Source organism: Brienomyrus brachyistius, chromosome 9 (genome assembly GCF_023856365.1).
Source record: "Brienomyrus brachyistius isolate T26 chromosome 9, BBRACH_0.4, whole genome shotgun sequence".
Lineage (NCBI taxonomy): Eukaryota > Metazoa > Chordata > Actinopteri > Osteoglossiformes > Mormyridae > Brienomyrus > Brienomyrus brachyistius.
Window position 1 is genome coordinate 8,194,122 of NC_064541.1, and position 26,629 is coordinate 8,220,750.

A 26,629-nucleotide genomic window follows, 5' to 3' on the forward strand; every position below is an offset into this window, starting at 1 on the left:
ATCGTTCCTGCGAAGTTTATGCTTCTCCTCCTCTCCATTGTTTCCAATTCAGTTCAGATCTCCCTCCCCGTTCGTCTTCCTCGTGCCTGGGTCCCTTCTTCTGCTCTTTCCTTCCTTTAATTCCTGGACGTGATGAGATTATGAGAAAAAGAAAAGGACCAAGCATCGTTCAGCTGCGGTTTCCTGGGGGAAACTTGCCACCGGTGCGCAGGAAGCAGCGGGGCTGGGGAGAGGTGGTGGTGGTGGTGGTGGTGGTGGTGGTGGGGGGGAGGGGCAGGGCGTGTATGGAGTAGCAGTTAGCAGCTTTTGTGCACTTTTTTTCTGGGAGGTGTCAGTCCTCACTGGCCTGCCCGGATGGTGGCCAGGTGGTCGCTGTGCTGGTTCTGCGCTCGAACCCGGAGCCTCTGCTTCTCTGACTTTTTCTTTGGTTCTCTGGACCGCTGTTTTCCCGACCCTAAAGCACAGGAGGAGACAAACGGTAAAGAAACGAACATCAAGTTTAGCTATGAAGTTTTTGCCATCAGCTGAAACGTTTCTGCCACATTCCCGCTACTGCCCCAGGCTGTTTGACCCATGCCAGTTTCCTCAGTTCCGTTAGTGACCGTAGACTCCTCCGGTACCCAGGAGATGACTAAACCAGAATCCTGCCGACCCAGCCTCTGAGGAGCACGAGCGTGCTGGACTTCAAGCAAGAGCAACACTCCGGCCCCAACTCAAACAAACACGTTTTCCTCCACCTCCAATTTCACAGCTCACAGCTACTCAGGGAACGTGGTTTGAGGAAACACGGGAAATTGAACAGCTCTTTCCAAGTCTCCCTCCAGCGCCGGGTTAATGCTGCCTCAGTGCCACAAGCCCAACAGTGGCGAGGATTGTAAGCTTTTCCATTCCAAGTCTGGGATGGACAAGGACGTGAGACATGGTGGAACCGAGGTACTTGGCTACCCGTGTTTCCTGACGTAGGGTTAAGAAGGGTGGGGGAGAGGGGAGGAGATGTTTCATAGCCCATCAGCTTAGGCACTTTGAGAAAGGCAAAAATCTACAGGGGGGCTCGTACCGTCCAGCTTGGAGGTCATGGGGCTGTCAAAATGAAACAAATATGTGGCCCAGTTAAGGTTTGTGGGGGGAACGAAAAATGTTGTAGAAAACGAGCTCCTAAGTGCAGGTTTGAAGCTCAGTTCCAGCATTCTATTCTTACACTTGTTTGCCCCGTTTCACAGAGGAAAATGAGGCCAAACTGTGCAATATGTGCCACCATTACCCTTAATGCGCTTCTCACATGGCCTGGCCCGGCGCCGACCCTTTTATGAAACCCCAATAAGCAGAATTACGCGGCTCCGTACCACACCATAAATTCTTCGAAGGGTCTAAAGTGCCATTCTGAGTTGAAAATGGGGACAATCCTCGTACGTGTCAAACAGCCAAAAAGCGGAACGGGGTATTTTATTTATTTATTTATTTTGTATGTGCAGGAGATACGGTCTCACATGTCACACAGCCAGCGTCTGCACACACATACACTGAAAATAAATAAACTGCAGTTGTTTTGTCTCAAGATCATTCCTAGTAATCGGGTCGAACTAGCTGTTCCGAAATGTGTCACGCATTCAGTTTGTTGGGCGCAGGGGTTGGGGGTGGCATGTGTGGTTACAAAATGTTTCAGGGACATTTTCCACTGCCCGACACCACCCCCCCCCCCCAAAAGACTCCTGGGTTGCTCTCGAGTTTGTTGGGTCGCAGCCCAAAATCAGCCCTGCCACTGTTAGCTCGCACCCTTTTCAGATTACTTTACTTTACTCTGAGGAAGGGAAGCTGTCCCTCTTTTTGTTGAAAAGGGTCATTTCCAACTTGTTCTGAGGTTGTTATTCAAGATGCCTGAGTCAATTACAGCCGTCTAACATCTGTCGGCCTGTTAGGAGTATTGGGGACCATGTATACATGCTTTTTTCTTTCAATTGCTAGTTAAAGAGGTAATCTTTATTTGAAAATTAAACTTTTTTTTTAGGGTCTCCATAAGCAGAAGCTTTCTTGTAATCAAGTCAAAAAAGATTACGTTTGATGTCAATAAAGCATCAGTTTCGAACTCAGCTCCATATTAACTGTGCACTAAACTCTACAACAGTATTTACTTTTGTCCCTTGGAACCATTAGTACAATATCCTGTCTTATAAAAGTGTATTTATGATGTTTGCGTGTGATGTCAGTAAATTCGGGAGCACAGACCCTGAGTTGGCTTCATAGCGTGCTGCGGCGTCGAGAACTCAGACAGACATTTCATAAACACACTGGCCTCTTGCTAACACAGTTTTCAATCTACAAAAGCTCAGTGAGTGAACAATAGATTTCCAAAGTCTTTCCACAGGAAAAGTTAAGAATGTAGCTTACTTCCATCCATCCATCCATTTTCCAAACCGCCTATCTTTCTGGGTCGCGGGGAGTCCGGAGTCTATCCCGGGAGCTATGGGTACGAGGCAGGGAACAACCCAGGACGGGGGGCCAGCCCATCACTGGGCCATTGGAAATGCAATCGGCGAAAACATTTCCCCCAGGAATCAAATTAATTTGTTTAAAAACCATTTCGAGTTTTTAAACGGTGCCTTGCAAAAATATTCAGACTTGTTCCATTGCATCCAGATTTATGAAAGTATAAAATGATACATACACATATTAGATCAGCTCAGTCTGCTAAATGACTTCAAACTGGGTTGAGGATTTAGCTCTCAGCAGAAGGAAAAAAAACAAACAAGAGAGTAATAAGGAGTGTATCTAACTTGGGCCCCTTCAAAGTCCAGACATCAGTCCTGCTGCGAATCAGCAGGAAGACCTGAAAACTGCAGGCCATAAGCAAGACCTGAGGCTGCGTGAATGTGCCAAGAGGGGCCAGCAAGGACTGTGCCAAGTCAGCGTGTAACGAGGGCAGGAAATTGCTCCAAGAACCTGCAGCTGCGCCACTGACCAAAGATTCCTCCACCAAAGAGTCCACTGCTGAAATCCATATCATTTACTTACAGTAAATGTCAGCAGAAACGAAACTAACCCTAAGAAATCTTCAGTGGCAGCATTTGGGTTTTCAATAAAATATGAGGTTTATTAAAAATGTGCGCACATCGTTTCGGAATTTCAAGAAGAAAATTATATGGAATTAATAGCCCAGGATGGAATCTGGGTGATTTTCGTTTGTTGACATCACCGACCCTCGACCTACAGGTATTGCCATTAATGAATCCCAGCTGACCCCTTTCAGCCCCAGTGTCACATCAGGCCTGAACCAAGGCTCTGCTTAGAGGGAGGCAGAGAAATGGCCATGGTATGGGGGGAAGCGTCGTCAGGGTAGGGGGAAGCGTCGTCAGGGTAGGGGGAAGCGTCGTCAGGGTAGGGGGAAGCGTCGTCAGGGTAGGGGGAAGCGTCGTCAGGGTAGGGGAAAGTGTCGTCAGGGTAGGGGGAAGCGTCGTCAGGGTAGGGGAAAGTGTCGTCAGGGTAGGGGGAAGCGTCGTCAGGGTATGGGGAAGTGTCATCAGGGTAGGGGGAAGCGTCGTCAGGGTAGGGGAAAATGTTGTCAGGGTAGGGGAAAATGTTGTCAGGGTAGGGGGAAAGCATCGTCAGGGTAGGAGGAACTGTCATCAGGGTAGGGGGAAGCGTCGTCACGGTAGGGGAAAGCGTCGTCAGGGTAGGGGGAAGCGTCGTCAGGGTAGGGGGAAGCGTCGTCAGGGTAGGGGGAAGCGTCGTCAGGGTATGGGGAAGTGTCATCAGGGTAGGGGGAAGCGTCGTCAGGGTAGGGGAAAATGTTGTCAGGGTAGGGGGAAAGCATCGTCAGGGTAGGAGGAACTGTCATCAGGGTAGGGGGAAGCGTCGTCACGGTAGGGGAAAGCATCGTCAGGGTAGGAGGAAATGTCGTCAGGGTAGGGGGAGGAGTCGTCAGGGTAGGGGGAAGTGTCGTCAGGGTAGGGGGAACCGTTGTCAGGGTAGGGGAAAATGTTGTCAGGGTAGGGGGAAGCGTTGTCAGGGTAGGAGGAACTGTCATCAGGGTAGGGGGAAGCGTCGTCACGGTAGGGGAAAGCGTCGTCAGGGTAGGAGGAAATGTCGTCAGGGTAGGGGGAGGAGTCGTCAGGGTAGGGGGAAGTGTCGTCAGGGTAGGGGGAACCGTTGTCAGAGTAGGGGGAAGCGTTGTCAGGGTAGGGGAAAATGTTGTCAGGGTAGGGGGAAGCGTCGTCAGGGTAGGGGGTAGCGTCCCCAGGGTAGGAGGAAGCGTCTTTTGTTCGCTGGTATTGGTGTTGTATATGGTACGCTCCACCCCTGCCCCAGCATACATGTGAGTGACGTATGTGATGTACCAGCTAATCAGCTATAATATTGCTCTGCATCACTACTCCCATAGAGATGACTCAGCATAGCCCCAATAGGAAAGTAAGTCATGTTTACAGCTGCATATATTTTAAATAAGCAGAAATGATGGAGCTTTTTTTGTCTCGTTTCCTTATATGTAGGGGTAGTTGATTTAAATACCAAATTAAAGTTCTACTTGGTACCAAACCAAAATGTGCTCAGGCCAGCCTGGCATCGCAGGCTCTGCTCACCCGCATTGTCCCAACATGGAAATTATGGTCCTGACAGCTAGAGGGCACCCTACACCAGCTCATCTCCCCTGTCGGCCGCTTGGATGGATCTCCCCGGGCCGTCGGAGGGCCTTCGTCACATGTGTCACGGCTGCTTCATGATTAAGTGCTGAGAAGGAGCACGGCTTTACGATGCCAACTACAGCAAATGTAATCACGGACTAATTACCGGTGTCCACGGAAACAAAGTTTGTTTTATCGCGAAGGAAAACGGTAAAGCAGTATAAACACGCACCCAAGAGAGCAGGAGAAGAAAGATGTGGCTGAGGAGTTTTCTTTGTGGAATTACAACTGACAAAACAAAGCAAAGCTCATTTCGATCTCTGCCATTTTCCGTTTATTTAGCCACCGTATGCTGTCCTCCTTCTTGATAAAATTAGCCCATGTCTAAAATAAGGCCTGTCTAGACCAGTATGAGCAGAGGCTATCCGTGGATGGAGATCAAATCCCGCCCTCCACACACACAAACCCTCAGAGGCAGAGGCTGATAAACAAACAAATAAAAAGAGTGTGTGTGTGGGTTTGCACAGATCACGTTTGGGGACCAAAACGTCCCCAAAGTGCGGTAAAACCTGAAACTTCCTTACTCCTTCCTTACTCCTTATTTTTCAGGATGTCATTTGGATAACCTCAGTTTTATAAAAAATCTGTGAATGCAATTTAAAAAAGTAAAAATGCCAAATATTTTTTTTGTTTACTTATGCTTAAGGTTAGCGCTGGGTAGCGGTTAAGGTTGTCAGACATTTCCCCACAGAAATGAATGGAGAGTCTTCACAAAGATAATTACAAACCTGTGTGTGTGTGTGTATGTGTGGTGTGCAAGTCTGGATTCATCACCAATCTCAATGCTCTATTATGAGAACAGTAAAGCAGTTGCCTGATGGAATTGCAACAGTTTAATCTTGTACATTAATCCATTTTGTAAAAAGGATTTACAGATAAACCGAAAACCCATAGATGCTCTCTGTCATCCGGGGCACGTGAAATATGCCATCATGGGGGCAGCATGGGTGCAAGGCCAGTTCTGCACTTGTCGTTCCGGCTCTTTCCGAGGCTGCCAGGCTGTAAGTGGTTACAGGTACAGCGTAAGAGCAGGCAAGTTACTGATATATCAGACCGTGTGCTGTTTGCCTGGGGAACAGGCCCTTGCTCTCCTGCTTGTCATTGACCTTGGCCGTGTTCCCATCGGTGACTGTGGTCAGCACGTCTTTAGCTGAGCCTTATTTCAAAGAAAAAAACAAATAAAGGAAAAGGTGGAATGGCGAGTGAATGCTTCATCCGTCACCTGGAAGCTTCTCAGATGTTCCTAGGATGTTCTTCCCTCTCTACTCGACCACAACGAAGGGTTAATGTATTGTTCTGGGCCCCCTGGTTTCATCTTACATGTGTACCTGCACCAGACTCTGCGCTGGGTGCCATTTCATAAATCGATTTGTAAAACCAATCGAACATGAAGGTTTGCGAAAAAAAAGATAGAATACTTAGACCAATAAACAACCTCATCTTTAGCAAATTTTTTGTGACGTTTAGCTATACAAAAGAGTATTACGTTCCTGCATCTTCTGTCTGCAAACCCAGGTTTGACCGGACCTGGTGGAACACTCTAGACCCAATTTGGGAGTAGCCCACTTTGCAAATGAAGGTTCCAGCAGACAGCGAAACGGTTGGGGGTACCCGTTGAGGAGGTATGACGGTTTGAGTGAGATGGTACATGTTTGGACTGTAGCACCATCTTAGATGTGAAACTTTGTGAACTACTGAAGGAACAAGCAATGAATAACACAAGTGAAATATTGATCTCATGTTTGTTCATCATTACTAAATCGTGACGCATCTTTTATCTTAAGTAACAACTATATTTGTTCATGATTTGTTCATGATTTGTACTTCCATAGTATTTATTTCTAAGTATCTGTGCCCTGTCGAGTAAAGTGTTACCAAATATGCTTCTATACGAGCCTGGGAAGCTATAATAAGCAGTTCCCCTGAATTATGTGAAATGCACTATTCATTTCTTTGAGTTATATTAATGGTTATAACTATTATTATGTAGCTGCCATTGAAAAACCTTCATTTACATTTAACAAGCTAACTTCTCTACCCAGTGAGGTTAAGAAGCATCCGCAAGTTTACAATAGCAGGCCCTCACACTGGAATCCAAACCCAAAATTTCGGGGCCATGATTCCTGTTCCCTAACCACCGAGCTGCCCACTGACCGGCGTCCCAGCACTAAACGGGAGCGCGGCAGCCGCACCGCGTTTGACTGACACACGCGGCCGTGTCCCCAAGGGGGCGCTGGAATAAGCTGTTCCCGTCCCCGGCATTCGTGCGCATGCCTGGCTCTGCTCGGGCGCTGTCTCCATCCCAAAGAGCTGTGGGGATCCTGCCACTTGAGTGTGAGTTTCTGGTTTCACTGTTCAAACACTTTTCGGGCCAAGGAGGAGCGACATCCAAAGGTCTCAGCTCCGGGCCTTCGGTGTGAAAAGGTTGTGTTTCCAGCTCGATCTACTCTCATCAGTGTGTTTACAGAGAGAAATTGTGGGGGTCTGCCTATTCGCCTCAGCCACAGCTGTTGAAAGCGTGCGAGGAATGACGTTACATTTTTCACTGGCCCATCAGACCATTTAACACAGACTGAAATGCGCAGATCACTACGCAGGCAATACAAAGTGACGGGTCTCCCCGGCATGAAACGTGACGTGCTGCGAGCGGAACGCCTGCGTCTCATTAAGTAATATCGTACGGGCATGATGTATCGAAAAGCCCAGCAACTGCAGAGGCCTTGAGGAAGCAAGGATTTGATCGCATGGCAAGCAGACATCACAAATTGGGCGGATAGCCTCTGTCTCCCGTCAGACTCCTGTCACCTGAGGGGAGCCAGTCATGAGTACCATTTTTCCCCTCCCAAAAACTTTGGGTATATTTACTTTTTATTTCCTCTCGGCGATGACTCTGTGTGGCAGTAGCCCGGCGTTCTCACGAGCGAGCCGGCGAACACCATTATCGGCGAAGGGATGAAGCGATCCACTGGCGCCAAGGAGATTTGATTCCAGTGGCCGAAATCGGATTACCCTCCATTAAGGGGCTCGCGCATAAATTTATAATGCTGTGAAGGGAACATTCTGCAGCCCAGGCGCTGTACCGCTGCTCGTTCTCTCCGGGCCGGGGAGAGGGTCGAGAGGATCCGGTCAAGCTTTCCCGTAGGTCCGTGGCAGCCGGCTAACGATTTAAATATCACACCAGGATAGTGGGAGGCGGGGGGGGGAGGGCGGGGTCCGACATTTGGAGGAATAGGAGATGAAAACAACTCCAGCAATCAGAAGACAATCTCTCAGAGCGGGACAGAACACTGGTAGGACGTGGTTTAAGTTTGCCCAAGGAGAACAATCTTTTACGCCACAGGCGATCTTGCCAGGCAACTGACAAAAGCCCTCCTGCAAAGGATCATTCAGCCTAACGAGATCGCCTTTGAGCGGCTCCTCTCCTCATTCCCTGCACTCTGTTTACACTCAGAAGGGCTGCTTAGTGAGGGTGATTTAAAACACATGCATTCCGATTCAGAAAGCTAATGTCAGGATTAGGTGGGTCATTATTTTCTCATCTGCGGAGCTGCGGAGCTTCTTGGAGAGATTAGGCGGTAGGTCCCGTTCCCCGTGCCGGCCTTTGAAGCCGGATTCGCTGACAATGAGCAAAAGCGGAAAAAGCCAGGGACGAGATTAGCTTCTTTAGCGCTGCAGCCGAAATGAAGGTGTATGACTGACAGAGTGATGAATAGCCTGGGAATTCAATATTGTCTAATGAATTCCCAGGATATGTTTGACAGTAACTATATATGTTATAAATTATATACATGATTTTTTTCATTAAGTTCACATAACAGTAACCAGTGAGGATCTCACTTGGGAGAAGTGGATTCCAGGTGTTGTAAACTAGTTCTGGTAGTCTTTTACTAAGTGGAAAGCTAGTTAAGAATAGAATAGAATAGAATAGAATAGAATAGAATAGAATAGAATAGCCTTTACTGTCATTGCACAACATACAATGAAAGTTAAACAGTGCTACTCCCAGTCAGTCCAAGTCAATAAACTACCAGAATAACTCACAATAAATATAAAAAGTCTTAAAATGAAATTAAATATAATGGGGATGTGTGTATGAAAGGCCTTCTGTGCTGCTTTTGGATGCATTAAACACACTTTGACATCCTGGTGGGTTGCAAACGCCTGTCAGGCAGCTGTCATTCCACGTCTGCATTACAACAACCTCTCAGCTCTGCGAGGCATGACTCTGGCTACCAGCCCCATGCATCGCAATGCATGCACTCGATGTGCTGATGAACGCGGCCTACCATGCCCCGCGTCCGTATCGGGATAGTGACACACATGCAGACTTGAAAAACATGGCCCAGCTCAGCGCCCCCCCCCCCCCCCAAAAATGACAGACAATCAGCTTTGGCTTAATTACTGGCTTAAGCGTCATGTTTTCCTTCTGACGAACAAAATAAAAAGCTCAGGGTTGACTGTTCAAAGCCCTCCCCCACACCCCCTAGCTGTTTTAGCAGCGGGTTGTCCGGCGAACGCCACCAGCGGCCCCCAGAAGCCATGGAAATACAGGGATCCGGGGGCCAATTAAAACTTCAAAGGGCCCGTTAAATATTACAAATCTCTACTGTAATTGTAAGGCAAATCTCAATTACTCCTGCCATCTGGAAAGGGCCAGAGAAACAACTATTAGTCTGTTGTAGTCATGATCTTCAAAAACGCAGCCCCTTCCAATGCTGCATTTAAGATGCAATTAGAATGATTTGTTTCCAATAAATCAGCAGCCCTGGATGGGAGCTGGGGCTGCAGTATTGCAGGACACCTGCAGATAACCTAACTTCATATCCTGATTTCATTTCATTCGCACTGCCACAGTGAAACCCACCAGTGGCCAGACTGGTGCAGCCTATCTTACTCAGCCCCAGATTACATAGAGTATGTACACGCTCCTTATACAGATTTACTTAATTTGAAGGTTTAACTGAGGACCCCTCTGAGATACTGTATACACACATACATCCTATGTATATCCGTCCCGTTCTAAGTGCGTCTCTTTCATCAGATATGATTCTGCTCCGGTCCCCAAAATAGCCCCCTTGTTCTCGGAAGGCAGTTAAGAGGAAAAGTTAAATCCTCTTTTCAAAGCATGTTAGTGTTGAAAATGGCCAGAGAAAAAAGAGGGAAATAAGGGCACATGACCCCTCCCCACTCGCATTAAAACAAACGATTTGGGGTAACATTTGTTTTCGATTTCACCCTCAAGTTGCATTTCCTCGGGGGGGGGGGGGGGGGGGGGGCAGCCCAGGCCGCTACAGCACTCAGCCTCCCGAGTGGTGTCTCCTGACAGGGGGGTTATTGGGGGGAGCAGCAGGGGTGAGTGGAAAGCAATCTACTAGCTGCCACTCTTAAACACGGGTGGAAGTCCCTCTGGTACGCGATTTATTTCCCAGTATCGATGTTGGACCCGGATTCCTGCAGGAACAATTAGAGTGTACTGTTTCGCTCTGCCATTTTTATAGGGCCAAATAAAAACTGGGGTCGGCTAACAGGACAGGCTACGCGAAAAGCGGGCCCCTGCAGCCTCGCTAACACTGGTACAGTCTTGTTTCTGCACTTCTCACAAGCGCCTGTCAATCAGGGAAAGGACACTCCGCCCATTGGTTAGTGAGAAAGGTGAGGCATCACGCCTCTGAGGTGTCTGAGCTCAGCTCCTGTGCGTCGCCTGGGTCTGAGGAAGAGCAAAAGGCAGTGAGGGATGCAGAACTGCATCTATCGATGTCACGTTCCACGGCTTAATCTAATCCCTTAAGCGCACGTGCTGTTAGACCTTTGAGCGAGGCATACGTGACACGCAGCACAAGTGTGTGAATGGGTACGTGTTGGAGGAAGCGCGTGGCATTTTGCTTGCCTGATCTAGATGTTTCTTTTGTGTGTTTGACAATGTGTATTTATCTGTGTGCTTGTATATATGTATCTGTTCATGCATTTTTTATACGTACAGTCATCCATCGACTTCACGTCCTATCGAGTTGCGTCCGATCGTACATATGCCCTGGGTCCCATAATAGCATTAATAGAATGTATCAAGAGACATCCCAAGCAGACGTAGTGGACGTCAGCAGACCACGTGTGCAGCATGCAGCAAGAAGCAAAACAAACCAATTGTGCTGGCAACCATGTAATGGTACACAGCAACTTATAATACTGCTCATACATGTCGCTGACAGCAATGATAAACACATTCTTTATTGTTATTGTACTGATGTGTGTTCTTTCTATTTACTGCAACTAAGAAAAAAGCACACAGTACATACTGTATAATGTATGTTATACAGTATGACCTCTCCCCCATAATGATCGAGATATGTCCATTCGGACTTGGGTCCGCACTTCTGAGACAAGACCTGGACGTAAATCTAGGGATACCTATAGTTCTCTGAGTTTGTTCCACACTGCTAGGTAGATCAGTAATGTACACAAAGATGGCCGCTGATATCTGTAGGGTTAGGCTAGGTGTGCATTTGAGCATCTCTCTAGGGGGCAGCCATTGCAGCCTCGGGACGACAGACGTTCCACAAATATGGTAAGGATCGGCTTGTTTGTTTTGTTTTCCCTCTTTCCTGTTATTACTGTGCAATTTCAGTGATTTGGGGGTCTCACCTAGTAATAAAGCGGTGATCTGCTTCAGAGAGCTTGGCTTAAGATACGCCGGGGAACAGATGTAGCATGTGGATGGAGCAGTCCCAGTGCTCCATGAGAGAGGCCGCGCCATCATACCCGGCGGGGGAGGGGAACAGCACCCCCCACCGATGGGAAATGGAAGAGGACTCGCCGCGATCGGAGCTGCACGTGTCTCCAATGGCGCGGGGGGCAACTGTCCATCAGGCTGTGACTGCAGGGCGTGACGCCTCTCCGAAGACACCCGCCAGAGCGGCCCTCCAGCGTCTGGGCCCCTTGTGCAACTGCACAGCAGATGTTTCCCCTCGGCCTTCAGAAAACCGCGACATTTGGGGGGGGGGAGGCTCACTCATATCCCACCCCCAACCCCCATGAAAGGAAAAAGCTATAAGATGAATCCAGCTCTGTCCCACAAGTAGTATATGGCTCTGTGGTGGGCAGCCCCGCAGAAGGTCAGGCTGATGTCAGGCAGCTGATGTGTCTGACAAACCTCCACATCAGCTTCTTCTATACAGCCACATATATATATCCATATCAATATCTATATATCCGTAACTATATCTACATCCATACACATCTATGGATATCCATTTTATATGGAAAAGGTACATCCCAAACGGTATTCCCTGGTTTGATAAGCTCTCTACATGAATTCTTCCTCTCTCTGTGGTGTGATAATGGTTCGGGGGGGTGCGATTTGTTGGCAATATTTCATACAGATTTCTGAGGACAGTTAACCATCAGCCCCCACTAGAATGTGACCTGCACAAGACTTATAAAACTGACGCAAATGACTAAAAGACTCCTTTGTGAGACAAGTGTAATCAAGTTGAACTAATCATATTAATGAATGCAATTTAAACTGATTAAAATCTATACTGCCAGTTTAGTGATGTCCCTGCTAACATGCCCAAGCAGCAGATTAGACCCACCAAACGGCTGTTGCATCAGCTGGAATATCCCTCCTTTAATAGCCATAGATTAATGCAGAGAGAATCGCCGTGAATGAAAATCGCAGTTTTGACATTTGAAGATGGCTTTCCCATAGACGGACTGAGCGTTTCAGCTAAAAGAAAAATACTTTTAAAAATGTTACTGTCTCAATGTCTATGAATCACTGGAGTTCTGCAACATTTAAGGAAATTAAATCATTTACCATACCCAACACATGCATTAAGAAAACATCAGTACCATATTAATCCCTCTAAAACGAAGTCGAAAATGTAAACAGTACATCCAGCCGACAGTTGTTATGATGCAGAGAGAGCGTTGGGTTCTTTCAGGGCGTTTGGAGGCTTTGCTAGGCAGGCCAAGGCACCCTTCACTCCCAGTTTGGTTCTGGGCTGCCATACTCAACCACGGCCAGCTTCCAGAAACCAGAGGCCAGCTTGGGCAAAGTGGATCCTAACTGATGTGGATGAATTGTCCAACTGACGTTCCCCAGCTGTCATGAAAGTAGCCATCGGTCAAAAAGACCCAAAGCAGCAGAAGCCAATGGGTGCATTTTGAAATATTTCACGCACGTAAATTTGTCGATTTCAGTTTCCAAGGACTGATTCTGGAGTTGGCAGAGAATGGAAATGGACATGGTCTCGCAGGGAAAAGCCCTGGGGACAGCGGGGCGTGTATTACCGAATCGTGCCTTAAACCTAGAAAGCCGACTAATTAAATGGAGATTAGTCTGCCGGTGAAGCCATCACCACCGCCAGAACACGGGTTATGGATAATCACTCCAGCGCCTCATTGGGCAATTAGTGAGCTCAAGACACCCTGGGAAATGAGCCGAGCATGCCTCGCTGGACCTCGACCGGGCCTTCAGAAAAAGAGTTAGCCGTACAAACGGTCTGAAGTGACCGTCTGAGAATGCCTTCCTAGAAAGCTGGCTCTGTTTACATGCAGGGGGGATTTCTGTTCCTTTTGGATGAGATTCCCTGCATCCCACTGCTGAACAGAGCACTCCTCACAAGAAGTAAAAGTCTCTTTCACCCACAGGAGCCCCATCTGTGTTTTTGCTGCCGGTCCGTCTACGGCACGCTTGACGCTCAGGAACGGACTCGGACGTTGGTTTTCCAAATCAAACAGCGGGCAAAGTCAAACACAATCAGGCTGAGAGCTTCGCCGAAACTTGCAGGAGACAAAGGAGCCCGCCAGGCCTTGGAACGCCCCGCTATCTAGGCGTAAACACGCATGCCCCTGTGTAACAAAGTACACAAACCGGGGAGAGGGATGCTGAATCCCAGCCAGTGAGTCAGGATCACATGGAGAATGGAGAATGAGCACCGCTCCACATTTCCACTACCTCAGGGCACATCTGAAGCTACTGTTTCAGAACCAGGACATGCTCCTGATGGGCTCCAGACCTAAGGCTTGGCATACTTGCGCTGAGCTGGGAGTTGGGCCGGGTCAGATGACTCCTACCTTTTGCTGCGGGTTTCACGTCCGACCTCAGTCTGGGCCATCCCCGTGTGATGGAAGACTAACTACCAAGCCATCCTGACACTGGAGGGCAGTGACGACCACGCAATGGTCCACCTGGGATATCGCTTTCAGACAGCGTCCTCTTGGGCCCACAGGTACTCCAATTGGATGAGGTCCATCCTTCGTGGTGCCACATCAAGGCTCATACCGCCCGGTCCAAATGAACCTAGTTTTCAAGCTCTACTACTACAGTCACCTGTGGTTGGCTGCCCAGCTCACTGCCATTAGTGTCTGTGAGCCTGGATCCCCAGGAGAGAGAAGAGGGGAAGACGAGAGACGGCGCAGCAGAAAATGCTAATCCCTCCCGGTGGTGTTCATTGGGCAGACAGAATCAAGCCATCGCAGGCATGTCCACACCAAAGAAGGAGCCTGATCCCAGGTGTAAATGTCCTCCTCCGGCTGACCGAGTCGAGTCCCTATCTACCTCAATTCTACAGTGAAACTGGCATATTCATCACACAGAAAGCCTTGATGTGGCTCCAAGGTCTCAAGAATTGCTTAATCCTTTCAACCATATCCATTTTTGAGCGTTTTCTATCCCTTTGATTGTAGGCTTGTTACATGGTATACACCTGAGGTAGCCACATATCCTGTATGTTTTTCTTTTCAGCACATTCTGGGCTAGTCAGGTATGTCATAATTTTATGAGGGGAAAAACAACTTGCGCCTATGAAATTTCTCAGTGTTTAACCTTATCGAAGGGTGGTGCAGTGGTTAGTGCCGCTGCCTCACAGTTTGGTCCCGGCTCCTTTCTGTGTGGAGTTGACACATTCTCCCTGTGTTTAGGTGGGTTTCCGCCAGGGGCTCCAGTTTCCTCCCACAGTCCAAAAGCATGCAGGGTGGGTTGATTGTGAGTCTAAATTGTGGCTCTGTGTGTGTGTGTGTGTGTGTGTGTGTGTGTGTATGTGTGTGTGTGGGCCCTGCAGTGTGTTGGCACCTGCCCAGGGTTGGTTCCCACCTGGTACCCCTTGTTCCTGGGACAGGCTCTGTGACCTGAGTTGGGATTAAGCGGTTATGGTGATGGATGGATAGTCTCATCTAATATAAAAAGTTGCAGGCACTACAAATATAATCTTACAAATGTTGAGATTAGAGGAATACGGGGGTTTCATTGGGGACCTTTCTGTGGCTTAGTATTATGAAGAAATACATGGTTAGTGCCGGGCGGAAATAAATATCTTTGATTTAGCATCCATTTGCTAACTTTTGGTAATCCATTTGAAGTTATCTGATAGACAGCAATGCATGGTTTTATATACACAGAAAAGATATGTGTTTCATGTCTGTGCACTAAACCTATCCAAAGTTACGAGCCTGAAATTACTGAGCAGGAAAATCAACAAATTTCGCATTTGTCGGGTTCTAAGAGCTACTTTAAAGATAGGGGCTGTGTTGTCCAAGCTGGCGTTCAGACCGAAAGGCCCCTGGAGGTGACCTGAGATCAAAGAGCAGCCCTGCAGTCACTCCTCAACATTATAATACACTTTAACTGAAGTGGGAGAGCCTGCAAAATATCTTTATTATGGGGAGGCTGCAAAACCGCCGGAGATGAGGGCGTGTGAGGAGTCAGAGTGGGGGATAATGCTTCTCATATGTTGTGAGTGACACAGTGATGACATGGAGAGAAGAGGAGGCCCCCTAGTGGACACTAACAGCAGATATCAAGCTCCTGACTACTGATATCCGTTGGGTTACTTTGCAGCTTCTTCGGCATTCAATGTCTTGCGGTGCTTCTTTATCCAATTAGCTGCTCCAGACAGGCTGTTGTGTCGTATTTGAAGCTCATCTATGGAACTATGGGTCTAAACACCTGATATTATGCAACCTCTTTACTCACTCGTATGACCCCCATTCTGATCCCACACACTCCTCAGACTCATCTGCCAGCTCCTCACAATCATGTTATTTTCTTAAGGAATAATCCATACAACCTTCGATTAGTCCATCCATGCATCTATCTCCCATAGCATTCATCCAGTGTAGAACACAGTAAGCCTGGAGCCTAAGGAATAATTCTATTTATTTTAATAATATCTATTTCTTATACTAAAAAGCAAAACTGGCATACGAATTTGCATGCTTGTCTTTGCAAAGTACCTGATATCTGAGTAATATTAATGGCTGGCGGAATCTGAGGCATTCCCTCAGAAATCCAGCTGCCTCAGTATCCAGAAAGGCCCAGATATCTGAGCTCTCTGTTTTACCTTAAATATTATTTACTTGGTTTTATATTTAGAAGGTTACCAGTTATTCAAACCACTCCTCACTGGCAGCCATCTGTGTAAATGAAGAGGATTCAAGGCTCAAGGAATGAGGGAAAGTGCTATTATGGTGGAGGATATGGGCTAGATGGAAGCTGCATTGTTCCTGTTAAAAAAGGCTTTAGCTAAATCCTATGACTAAAGCTGTACGCTGTGTACATCCAGCAGGATAATGACATGATCTAAACAAACTAAGGAGTGTGCTACGGGGATAAACCTCTTTAGGGAAGGACAAGTACACGTTCTGTCCATCAAACGGCAAATTGTGTTTACATCTCCACTGGAGAATAGGATGGACTATGGAAGCCCCTCTACAGCAAGGCTTGCTGTTTGATGACCCAAGATCGGTTTTTACCACACAAGAGCAGAAGGCAATACCTAGGATTGTGGGACAAATGTGTAGTAGAGGGAGAAGCGGGGGTGGTCCACTCTGTTTTGGTAAGCGGCTGATATACGGGGGAGTTTTGAATAAGAAACATTTACTGGAACGATCACAAAGACTCACGACTAAGTAGCAAGTCCTGTCGACGCAGGAAACAATAGACAATGACTTACTTACAGAATATAGACCACAGAATAATTTGAGAAAGGTCTAGCAGGAATTAAGTACAGGAAGGAATTCATCCCCATCTGTGGAAAGGCGAGGTACAAAAGTCAGCTTCCACGAAACTCCGAGTCTGAAGTAACTCAGTTTAAACATCAAGGAAAGATATTGCGCTTCGGTTACCTTCTGTCCGTCTCCACGGCTGCAGGAAACCGGCTTGAATTTTATTACAGAATCTGTGGTCGAGGAACGAGACGATAACACCGATTGTCATTTTAAACTTCACTGTCTCTATGAATTTATATTGTTTCGTGTTGCTCTTACACACAGAGTGATGAGTCATAAATAAAGAGGAATCTCTCCCACAGCGCATTTCACCTCTGCGGTTGACAGCAGCCACCCTCTCACCTGTCCCTGGCTCCACTTCAAACGCTAAACGCTGAACCAATTAGTAAAAAATGCAAAGCACTCCGGGAGGGGCGGATCACACTCCTCGGCGGGCTGCTCATCCCGACCGGCTGCTCCGTGAGCCGCCGTTCACTGTCAATTTCTTCTCTGCGGTTGCAAAGTGACTGTGAAATGCGCTTTGATTTTGGAGATCAAAGTCCAACACCGGAGCACATAACTACAAACACGTTTAAATATGGGAACTTATATTCGGATTCATGCTCCTCATTTAAATATCCGTGAGTGACATCTTCATGTTGCAATTTGTCTGGCCTGTCTTCTGACTACAGTGATATGATTTGTTTTTTTTTTTTTTTATTTGCCTACAGATACAGGGCCGTGCAAAAGTCCAAAAAATTTTTAAGGCAACTATTTAACATTAGAACATATGCAAATGAAGTAACATAATGTAAAATAAATATGTATTTCTTCTGTTCCTCACAAAGCTACTGCTATGTTATTGAATGACTAGATAAATACCGCTTCAGATCCCGATCCCCTCCTTCAGGGGCATCTCAGCCATTCAATGTGCTGGTAAAATGTCACCACCAGCTTAATTAATTAATTAATTGACTTAATTTGTTAAATAACTCAATGAGGTACTCATTAGCCAATCAAGGAGGGGTGTTGGTCGAGTCGAAAAACACACAGTGGTATTGGGGCAGATATTGCAGTGATTTTAGGAGAGGTTAAGCTGACACACTTTGACAGACTAAATATCTTACGACAACATGAAGATCAATTAAAATCATTTTGTTTGGCTGCCTAAGACCTTTGCACTGTACTGTATGTCCCCACAAAGGAGACCTGCATGTGGTGACATTGGGGGTGCGGGAGCTCTGACCTCTGCAGTGCCTCATCACCAGCTTGCACCTCCGTGACTCGGCGATTGTTGGACATGGTATCGTGTCCTTGGGCGGCTTCTTCACGATGTGCCGCGTCCGGGTCTCCAGGCCCCATTTGAAGCCGCAAGTCTTGTTCCTGCGGGCGCACGTTCCCCACTCACTCCACTGGCCCACCTCACAACCCTCTGGAAGTGGGGGAGGGGGGTATTAGTGTCAGTGGATTGCTGATGGGGGGACAAACCCGCCAACCCCATAGCAAACTGCAGAGCAGAGTTTCCTGATCCGGTCCTCTGGGACCCACAGACAGTCCCTGTTTTTGGTCGGGAGCTGGGAGGAAGCAAAAATGTGGACCGGCTTGTGGGTCCCCGAGGACCGGATTGGGGAACACTGCAGTAGAGCAATTCTAACTCCATTCATTGTATGTTATTGCACATTTGTGTCTGGGTCTTTGACATAAAAGGCATTACGGGAAAACTTGGTTACTAAATCACGTGGCTGCCATCACCGTACCGGCTTCCGCATGGAAACCACTTCATCATCGCCACTTCATTCCTCAAACGTCATGACAGGAGAAAGCATACAGGATTCAGGATGGCTGCTCCAGGTCACAATGGAAGCACTGCCTACCTCCACATTCCATTCTGTCCTCCAGGGGCGCGAAGCCTTCTGGGCAGCCTTCAAGACAGCGGCCCTTGTGCAAGTAAAATCCGGGTTTGCACTTGGTGCAGAAGTCTTTGCTGAAACAGGACTCACAGTTCTCGATCCTGCATCCTGCCGAGGAGAGGAGGAAACGCCTGTCAGGTCATACAGCCATCGCATCTGGAGCTGATACAGAGCGGCCTTGAAAAGATTACCGCCGAAACTAGATGCCCGTCCGTAACATTTCTCTCCAGGGCAATACAATATTTCACCACACTCCTTTTTTTGGTCCCCCGACCGACATTTTGTCTTAACGTGAAGGGAATGCTTTAGGGAATGGGAAACTGCAGCGAATGACAACAGTCTGGTCCATAACGGATTACCTCATGCTGACCCCTTTCAGCACCACAAGGGAAGCCACTCAAAGGTTCTGTCTGTCCAAACGAGATGGCAGCTGGGAACCAAAGCGGCACCCCTTTCATTTTGGGGTGAATGAAAAAAAAAAGCTTTCCCAAATCTTTACAAACAAATCTAAAGCGAGATTATCTGTTTGCTGACGCTTGTGGCACAAAGCAGACGGTGCCGTATGTCTGGGCGCTGGGGAGGGTACTTTCAGAATGTTCTGGTGCACTCGTGAGGGGCCACACCTTAGCTACCATGAATGGCTCAGCCCAGGGCATCTGAGCTACACGCGGGGGAAGAGGGGGCTGTTCTGCAAATAGCATGTGAGAACGAGGAAAATTACACACGTCCCAACACAGCAGGCCGCTGGGTCATAATTAGAAAGCGGCTCCAGGAGAGGCCTAATTTATGACCCCCCCCAGAGGGTCCAAATCAGCAGGCTGTTTGGCTTCAGCATTTTGACCAACTATCGTACTGGCTATCCGCCAGGCTGCCGGTACCTTCTGGGATCTTTCCCGCAGAAGAGCACCCAGGTATGAGACAACTCTCAGGAGGGGTCCACTGCCATCCGGCGTGTTTGTGTGTGCGTGGGGGGGAAGGGGGTGTTGCTTTCAGGTCCTGAGACGGTTCCCGCCGTCACGCCTCTTAATTACAGCATCCCCAGTGAACTGGCCTTCCCCCGCATTCCTCAGGGCGAGCCTCCCCCCACTGTGAAGAGCCCGTCCAGAGCTACTGCTCTTCCTACCAGTCTAAACAAACCCACAACTCAGTCGCATTATCATCCGATTCAAACCGCCCTGCCTACTCCACATCAAACTTGTCTCCTGATGCCTGTTGTTGGCTTCTCCCACTGCTCCCGGCGACGCGCTGAAGTCCAGACCTGTAACGATGAGGACGGTTTGTTGCCACATCGATGTCTTTCAGCTGGGTCACACGCCAACTCACAAAACACAGTTAATTCCCAGTGTTGTTCAACAGCTAGACCTTCTTTCTCCCTGGATTTCGGCCCACGATGCCAATTACCCATCCAGCAGGTCTTAACACCCTACCGCCCATGGCCAACAGGAGTTTGGGGTGCCACATGGCACCAAACCTCACCCAACCCAGGGTTCAAAGTTCTGGGTGAGGCTGCCCCCTGCTGGCAGCTGTAGGTGGGTTCAGCTGTGCTTCGGGACACGAAAACGAGTCATGTCAGTGAGCATGCTTAAGAAGTCACTTTTGCCAGCTTCGGCACGTATAGGTGATTTTATACTGATGGGTTTTGGTCCAGTGAACAGCACTAGTCCACCCCATACAGAAGAAAAGCAGGGGGCTGGGAAGTGAGACAGTGGCCAGCAGGCAAGGAAACTGGGCAGGTTACCAGAAGCCCCCGCTGTTTAACAGACCCACCCTCGCCCCCCCACTGGGCACGCATCTCAGACTAATATGTTTGCTGAGACATTCGCTGCAAATGAAGTGTTAAACCCTTAAACTGCACCAGGGCTTGGGTAACAAGGCCGAAGGCTCCGGAGAGGAACAGAAACTAAAGCGGACGCGTGACAGGGGAGCTGACTTAGGGGCGGCCTGCTCTGCCAGAAAGCCGATTAAACGAATGGTGGGAATTCACAGCGGAGCATTCATTTTTCCCTGTAATACCTGTAGCCATCGCGATGATTCCCAGGTCAGCTATGATCCCACAAACGCATCTTTTGTTTAAGTAAAGACGAGCCTCGCCTGGTGGGGAGGCAGTGCCAAAGGGTAACCGGCCGGCCCGGTGAGTCATAAATCAGGCAGCTAATTGGAGAGCACCCCCTTGTTCCTGCCCATGGGCAGGTCACGCGGGCCTGTCGTCACCCACGGTGCGTTTTGGATGCGGCGGGCAGACGAATGGAAACAACATCTGGCAGTGAAGGCGAGTGTCAACTTGTCGTGCTCATGAGGGAAGGGGAGCGGGGGGGGGACTCCTAACACATTCAGCTGTGCATTGCACGCAGAGGAGGTTAGGGTGGCCTGTTCGCCCCCATCAGCAAAGAGCGCCGCCCCGGAGGCCGTTTTTTTGTAGCTCGCTATTTCTCAAACACAGGGCTGAGAGGGCCTGACCTTCAGAGCAGTGAGTACCGGGGGCAGGGAAAACGCTTTGGCTCTGAGTGCCTGCTGCTGGGAGGCCCGTCTGTTGTACCCTGAGAGAAATAAGTATCCTGAATGACCCTGGTATAAATCTCCAGCCAAGTCACTGCATAAAATGCAGTTTACAAGCTTCAGCAAATAAACAAGATTACAAGAAAAAATCAATATTAACGTACAGTACATCCCTCCATCTTCAAGGATCTGATGTAAGCTGCGTAGCACACAAGGTAAGACAGTACCCTGGATGGGATGCACATACATCTCAGAATGCCAAGTCACTGAACCTCATGGACATTAGACCTCATTTTATGTTTGCACACAATCATGTTCATTTGACTTTAGCCAATATCCTGTCCTAGGAAAGAAACTGCCCCCTTCTGGTCACATGATCAGCCCCAAGAGCCCCCCCCCCCCCCCCCGACATAACGGGTGAAATCTCACATAAATTTTTGACGGTTAGCGATTTCTACAGGATTAACCTCCACGCCACCTTTAAAGTCTCTTATAGGTGCTTCTGCGTAACTAATGAGGAGTAATGAGGTCACAGGGTCTGGCTGCTCGCTGCAGATCCCGAGAACAACGCAGAGAAGTGCTTCCCAGTCCCAAGTGCATCATCTCTCCCTTATTGTGATGCGTATGAACGCTCGTGGGAAGTGCCCTGTTGCCATGGCGTTCACGTTCTTCACCACAGTTACGCACGGCTTTCCGGTCAGAGGGCCGCGTAAGATGAGTCTCACTGCTCGCATCACACCGGGCCCTTGGGGGCCCTGCGGCCAGCGAGACTCTGTGCTGTGGTTTGTTTGAACAAAGAAATATTAAGAAAAAAGCAAACAAGGGAAATTACATCATGGACTCTGGCAGCAAAAGGCGTGGGGGGCATGACCACGGCAGAGACAGCCTCATGTCAGCGTAGCCTGGGATCGGCGAGCGCTTGGACTCCTTGGCCTGCAGAAAAGGGCCTGCCTTTAATCGCACGACCACCTGGTCTAAACCAAGAGAGGCCGTGCTGTTTCTGCGAACGCAGGCTTTGCATTATGTTTACATTCCAGTCGCCGGGGCGATGCTTTCATCCAGGCGAGCGTGTGAGGTCACCGTGGCAACACTGCGGGATGCTCGGCACTGAAAACGAACATACACACCGTCGCGTTCAGGCGCTTGAGTGACGCACGACCTACATGCCAGAGAGGTGCCACGTTCCCTGTGACCCTGGGGGGAGGGGTTTCACGCATGACTGACATTACGGTCTAGGGGGGGGGGGGGTCACTTCTTGGACACTCAGTGGTTTTAATCTCAGTTCAAATAATCCATCATGGAATCTGAATGGAGTCACTTGGAAAGGTACTGAGGAAACGGTGTATGTGGCCTTTCCAAGTGAAACAGGCAATTTCCTCAAATAAACGCATTCCGGTTCTGGGCACAGCCGTAGCTGCACTGACCCAGAGTCCGGGGTGCGAGAGCTGGCCGCATTTCGCCGTGCCCCTGTGCGGAGCTGCCAGGCTGTGTGGCATGGCTCCACAGCGGATCTGGGGGGGTTCTGAGACGACCCTCAGATTCGGGGCACGGGGAGGCAGGCTGGCCGGCTCTCAGCTCCCTACTTCCTCATTAAAACACCGGCGAGGGGCAAGAGCAACAAGAGAGGCGTTGGGTGACAGCCCATACCACAAGGAAGGCAATAAAAGTGGGGAAATAACCCCCCAGAAAAGCTGTCTCAGGTGGCGCACTGGCACGGAGCATGCCTCGATACCAGGATCCCAGAGCACCCAGGCTGTGCCAGACAGCATTTCCGCCCCGGCGCGGTGAACGCCAAGCGGGTCTGGCATTTCGTCGGGAATCTCGGGGCGGCCCGACCGGAGGGGACGCGGGGGCGGAGTCTGGGGTGGCACAGGGAGTCGTCTGGGGACAGCTGCCCCCCCCCCCACCATCCTCCGCCCCCGCGTCAGCCTGTCACACATGGAGACCAAGACATGCGGGGGAGGGGCGGAAGGAGCCACGACGGTGGCGAATGGGGGTCCGTCTCTCCGGCAGGAGCTGCGGCGTCCGAGTGGCCAAGGGTTCGAGTCTCAGGATCGACCCTGCTGCCTTGCCCTTCGATGGGACTGAGTGTTCAAGACACAAGCTGTGCTCATTATGGTTGCAATATGAACTGTTTGTTCGGCCAAGGCACTTAAAGAAACAGGCGAAAGCAGCAGGCCAAGCCAGTGTTATGTGTTATTATCTCACACCAGATAAAACCTTGTGCTCCTTCTTTATCACTAAGATATGTTTTCTAAACAATAATAATGTCAAACGTCCCATATTTGATTTTCATCTTATGTTATTTTGTGTGTTTCCACAGATGTTGAACATCTTGTCGACTGTTAAGCCTTGTCACTGCCTCGTACGGTCGGCGTTAAGACCACCTCAGACAGGTTCGTCTGTTCGTCTGGAAGGTTGTGGCCAGTGGAGGTGCGGGTGATCCAGACCTGAAAAACTCTGCCGTGTCCCGCAGCTGCCGTCGGAAACCGCGGTGGGGAGGGAGCCGGGGACACGCGAGTAGTGAGATTAGAGCCTGTGTGCTGAAGTATGCTTTGAACAGCGGAGGAAGCCACGGGGGAGTGAGCGGTGGGTTCCTATTGGAGGGCGCTGAGTAGTCCGGGTCGGTTCCAGCCAATGGTGGCCTTCCACTGAGGGACCAAACCCGTCTGGTCGGCTTCAGTTCTGTGGCAGTTGGCAGCCGCCTCGTCGCGCTCTGCCTTGGCTCCACCCCCAGGATGGGAGACACATGGCCCCTGAAGTTCGATTGGAGCTCAGCCAGGCGCAGAAAGGGTGGAGGGGAGCAACCAGCCGAGCTCTGTTCCTGCTTCCAGCCTCACCCACACCTCACCACCTCTCCCAGCAAACTGGGCAACAGGGGGCGTGATGGTTAAGAGTCCCCCTGCCCTGCCGTTGAACTGCTGCCTCGCACACTGAACCCGAGATGATTCCATTTAATTTAATAAGAACACAGCAAGATCGCGGTCCTTAGGTCCTGCAGACCCGCCGACCCGAAGGCCAACCTCCCAGCTAGCTGTCAGGTCACATGACCCTCTCCTGGACACCCCCACCGCAGGACTGGAAGTTGTTCATGCGTGGCACCCCCGCATCTGAGTGTGATTAAGCTGAGGCCTGGTGAGCGACAACCCCCTCGATCCCAAATCAATGTCAACGCCCTCATGCACCCCCCCACCCCGCCCGGTTCCTATCTCTCGCTCGGGAACGTTTGTTGGGAAATGCAGCGCCGTTACGGTAAACACAGAAAAAAAACATCCGTTTAAAAACAAAAAAAAGAAAATCGCACCATGAGAAGGTAAAAGCTGGTGAGAAAGTCGCCCATTCATTTTCACATGGTTCACATTTTTCGCCTCCTCCATTTAGAGCTGAGGCTGATTATTTATCCTGCAGAGGCAGCACCTTCCACTTAATCCCGGGAGTGACTTGTGCAGTCCCACCCCCCCCCCCCCCCCCTCCACCTCGACCCGCCTGCTTGTTCCCATGAATGGCGCACTTTGTCCTACCCGTGTGGGCCTGCCACTTCTGAGCCACTCTCAGCTGATGCAGAACCGCTGTGATGGACCGACCCGGGACAGTAATGTGCCAGGCAGCGTTGCCCATCACTCCAACAGGATGGAGCAGTGACCCCATGACAGCTCCGCCCCACTCGTGCCCGCAAGACACGCTTCGAAACGATAAGATCTCGTCCCTAATAGCAAACAGCTGTTCCCCGAGTTTCAGAGGGTGTTTCTCAAGCCAATGGTAACGGGGTTTGGAGGCCGTACGCACCCCCCCCCCCCAACCAACCGACCCCCAACCTCCTCCAGTTACAAGAAGGGGGGGGGGGGGTAAGGCAAGAATGAACGCTCGCCATCCACCCACAGAAGTTTAACTACGAGCCGCGGCTTTTCTACTGAGGGCGGCTCAACATCCTCGAAACAAAAACATAAAAATCACATGACGCACGAGAACAGCACGTGTGACAGGGATGCGCGAGGAAACGACAAAGTCATAGCAGAAGCCTGGCTGAGGAGATCCGATCTTAGGTATGAAAGCAGGAAGGTTCTCTTGGAGGGTGACTAACTTCCCGTTTTTCAGTTAGTCGGTAAAAATAAAAAAACAGCAGAAAAGTTTTTACATCAGTGCACGTAAAGTAGCTCTTTCCTGTTCTCCCTTAAGGAGGACGGGGCCAGTGGTGTGACTTTTCTCTGCTAGTTTACTATGGGAAGCTAAGTGAACTAATCCAGCTGGTACCAATAGTTAAGCGGGGCGACACACTTCTGCAGTCCCTGACTCACATGAGCGGCGGATGAATATGGACTGAGGTTTCGCAGATCTCTGGTGAACACTCTTTTTTTCTCGGGTGCCTGGAGCCCGTCTGGGCCATTGACCCGAGCCTCAAGAGTGTTCATGTGGGTGGAGGGGGGGGTGGAGTGTGGCGACCGTGTGTCAACAGTGTCTGTCAAGAGCTGGCCCTCGCATGGGAAATGAGGCTCCGTTTCCGCGCCTTCCACATGGCCCGGGCCTCAGGCTTTCTGTGAAGCATTACAACACGCCATGTCAAGGGGATGCAGTGCATGTGCACGTGCCTGTGTGTGCATGCAGCCATTTACAGTCACCTAATTGAATATCATTAATCTTTAGGGAATAAACACATGTTTGTTAAAAGTATCAAAATAAAATAGTTTGCTGCTGTATGCTATAACAAGTGTTCAGTAATAATGTGACAGCATTATCTTTCACATTCAGTACTGACGCAGCACTGGAAAACAGGTATCTCACACTTATTAACTGCTTACTCACATTCAGCACTGACGTGGCACTGGAAAACGTGTACCTCACAATTATTGACTGCTTCCTCACCTTCAGCACTGACAAAGCACTGGAAAACGGGTACCTCACACTTATTCACTGCTTCCTCACTGCACAGACGTAGTACTGGAAAACGGGTACCTCACACTTCATCCCTCTTAACATGGGCTAACCTCTGCCTCGCAATTAGCTCTGGCTAACCACTGCTTCACACTTAGCATTGACTGCATCCAACTGCCTCACAATTAGCTTTGGTTAACTGCTGTTACACATTGGATAAATGCTCTTTCATACTTAGCGTTGGATAAACTACGCCTCGCGCTAATGAATGCAACTCAATAAAACATATTTCACTGAAACGGAAGACTGCAAATATGTGAAATGGGTTTTGACTTCCAGTGAACTCAGTTCGATGGCAGCATTCAAATTAGATCAAAGTTTAGCTCGACTCGGGCGTCTTGAATCTATTACACTCTACTTAGGTTTTTGATTTGTTTAATCTGAGGAACTCATAACACCAGTTTCAGGGCTTTTGCAGGTTGTCGCTGGACCAGTGAAAACCGAGACAAGGAATTTGCTCGCAAACATATTAGGTAGCTGTTACCCCCCCCCCCCCCCCACTCCTGCACAATCCCAAGACTCCCTGCAGGCGTGGATGTGCACATGCAGTCCATAATAAAGGACAGCGGGTGGCACAGTAGTTAAGAACCTGTAACTAGATGACACACAGCCCAATCCAAGTTGGGAGCCCTG

At 49.3% G+C, this 26,629-nt stretch overlaps 1 protein-coding gene across 2 annotated transcripts in view; it reads right to left on the reverse strand.

Annotated features, from left to right (window-relative positions):
• Nucleotides 1-268: 268 nt before the first annotated feature.
• rspo2 (R-spondin 2) overlaps nucleotides 269-26,629 on the reverse strand; it is a 45,459-nt gene continuing 19,098 nt past the window's right edge. For both annotated transcript variants that reach the window (XM_049024758.1, XM_049024759.1), the window contains 3 exons: nucleotides 18,536-18,679; nucleotides 17,908-18,093; nucleotides 269-454 (listed from right to left, as the gene is read on the reverse strand). In XM_049024758.1, the coding sequence (XP_048880715.1) occupies nucleotides 339-454; nucleotides 17,908-18,093; nucleotides 18,536-18,679 (446 nt within the window). In that variant the 3' untranslated portion in view covers nucleotides 269-338. The remainder of the gene's footprint in view (nucleotides 455-17,907; nucleotides 18,094-18,535; nucleotides 18,680-26,629) is intronic.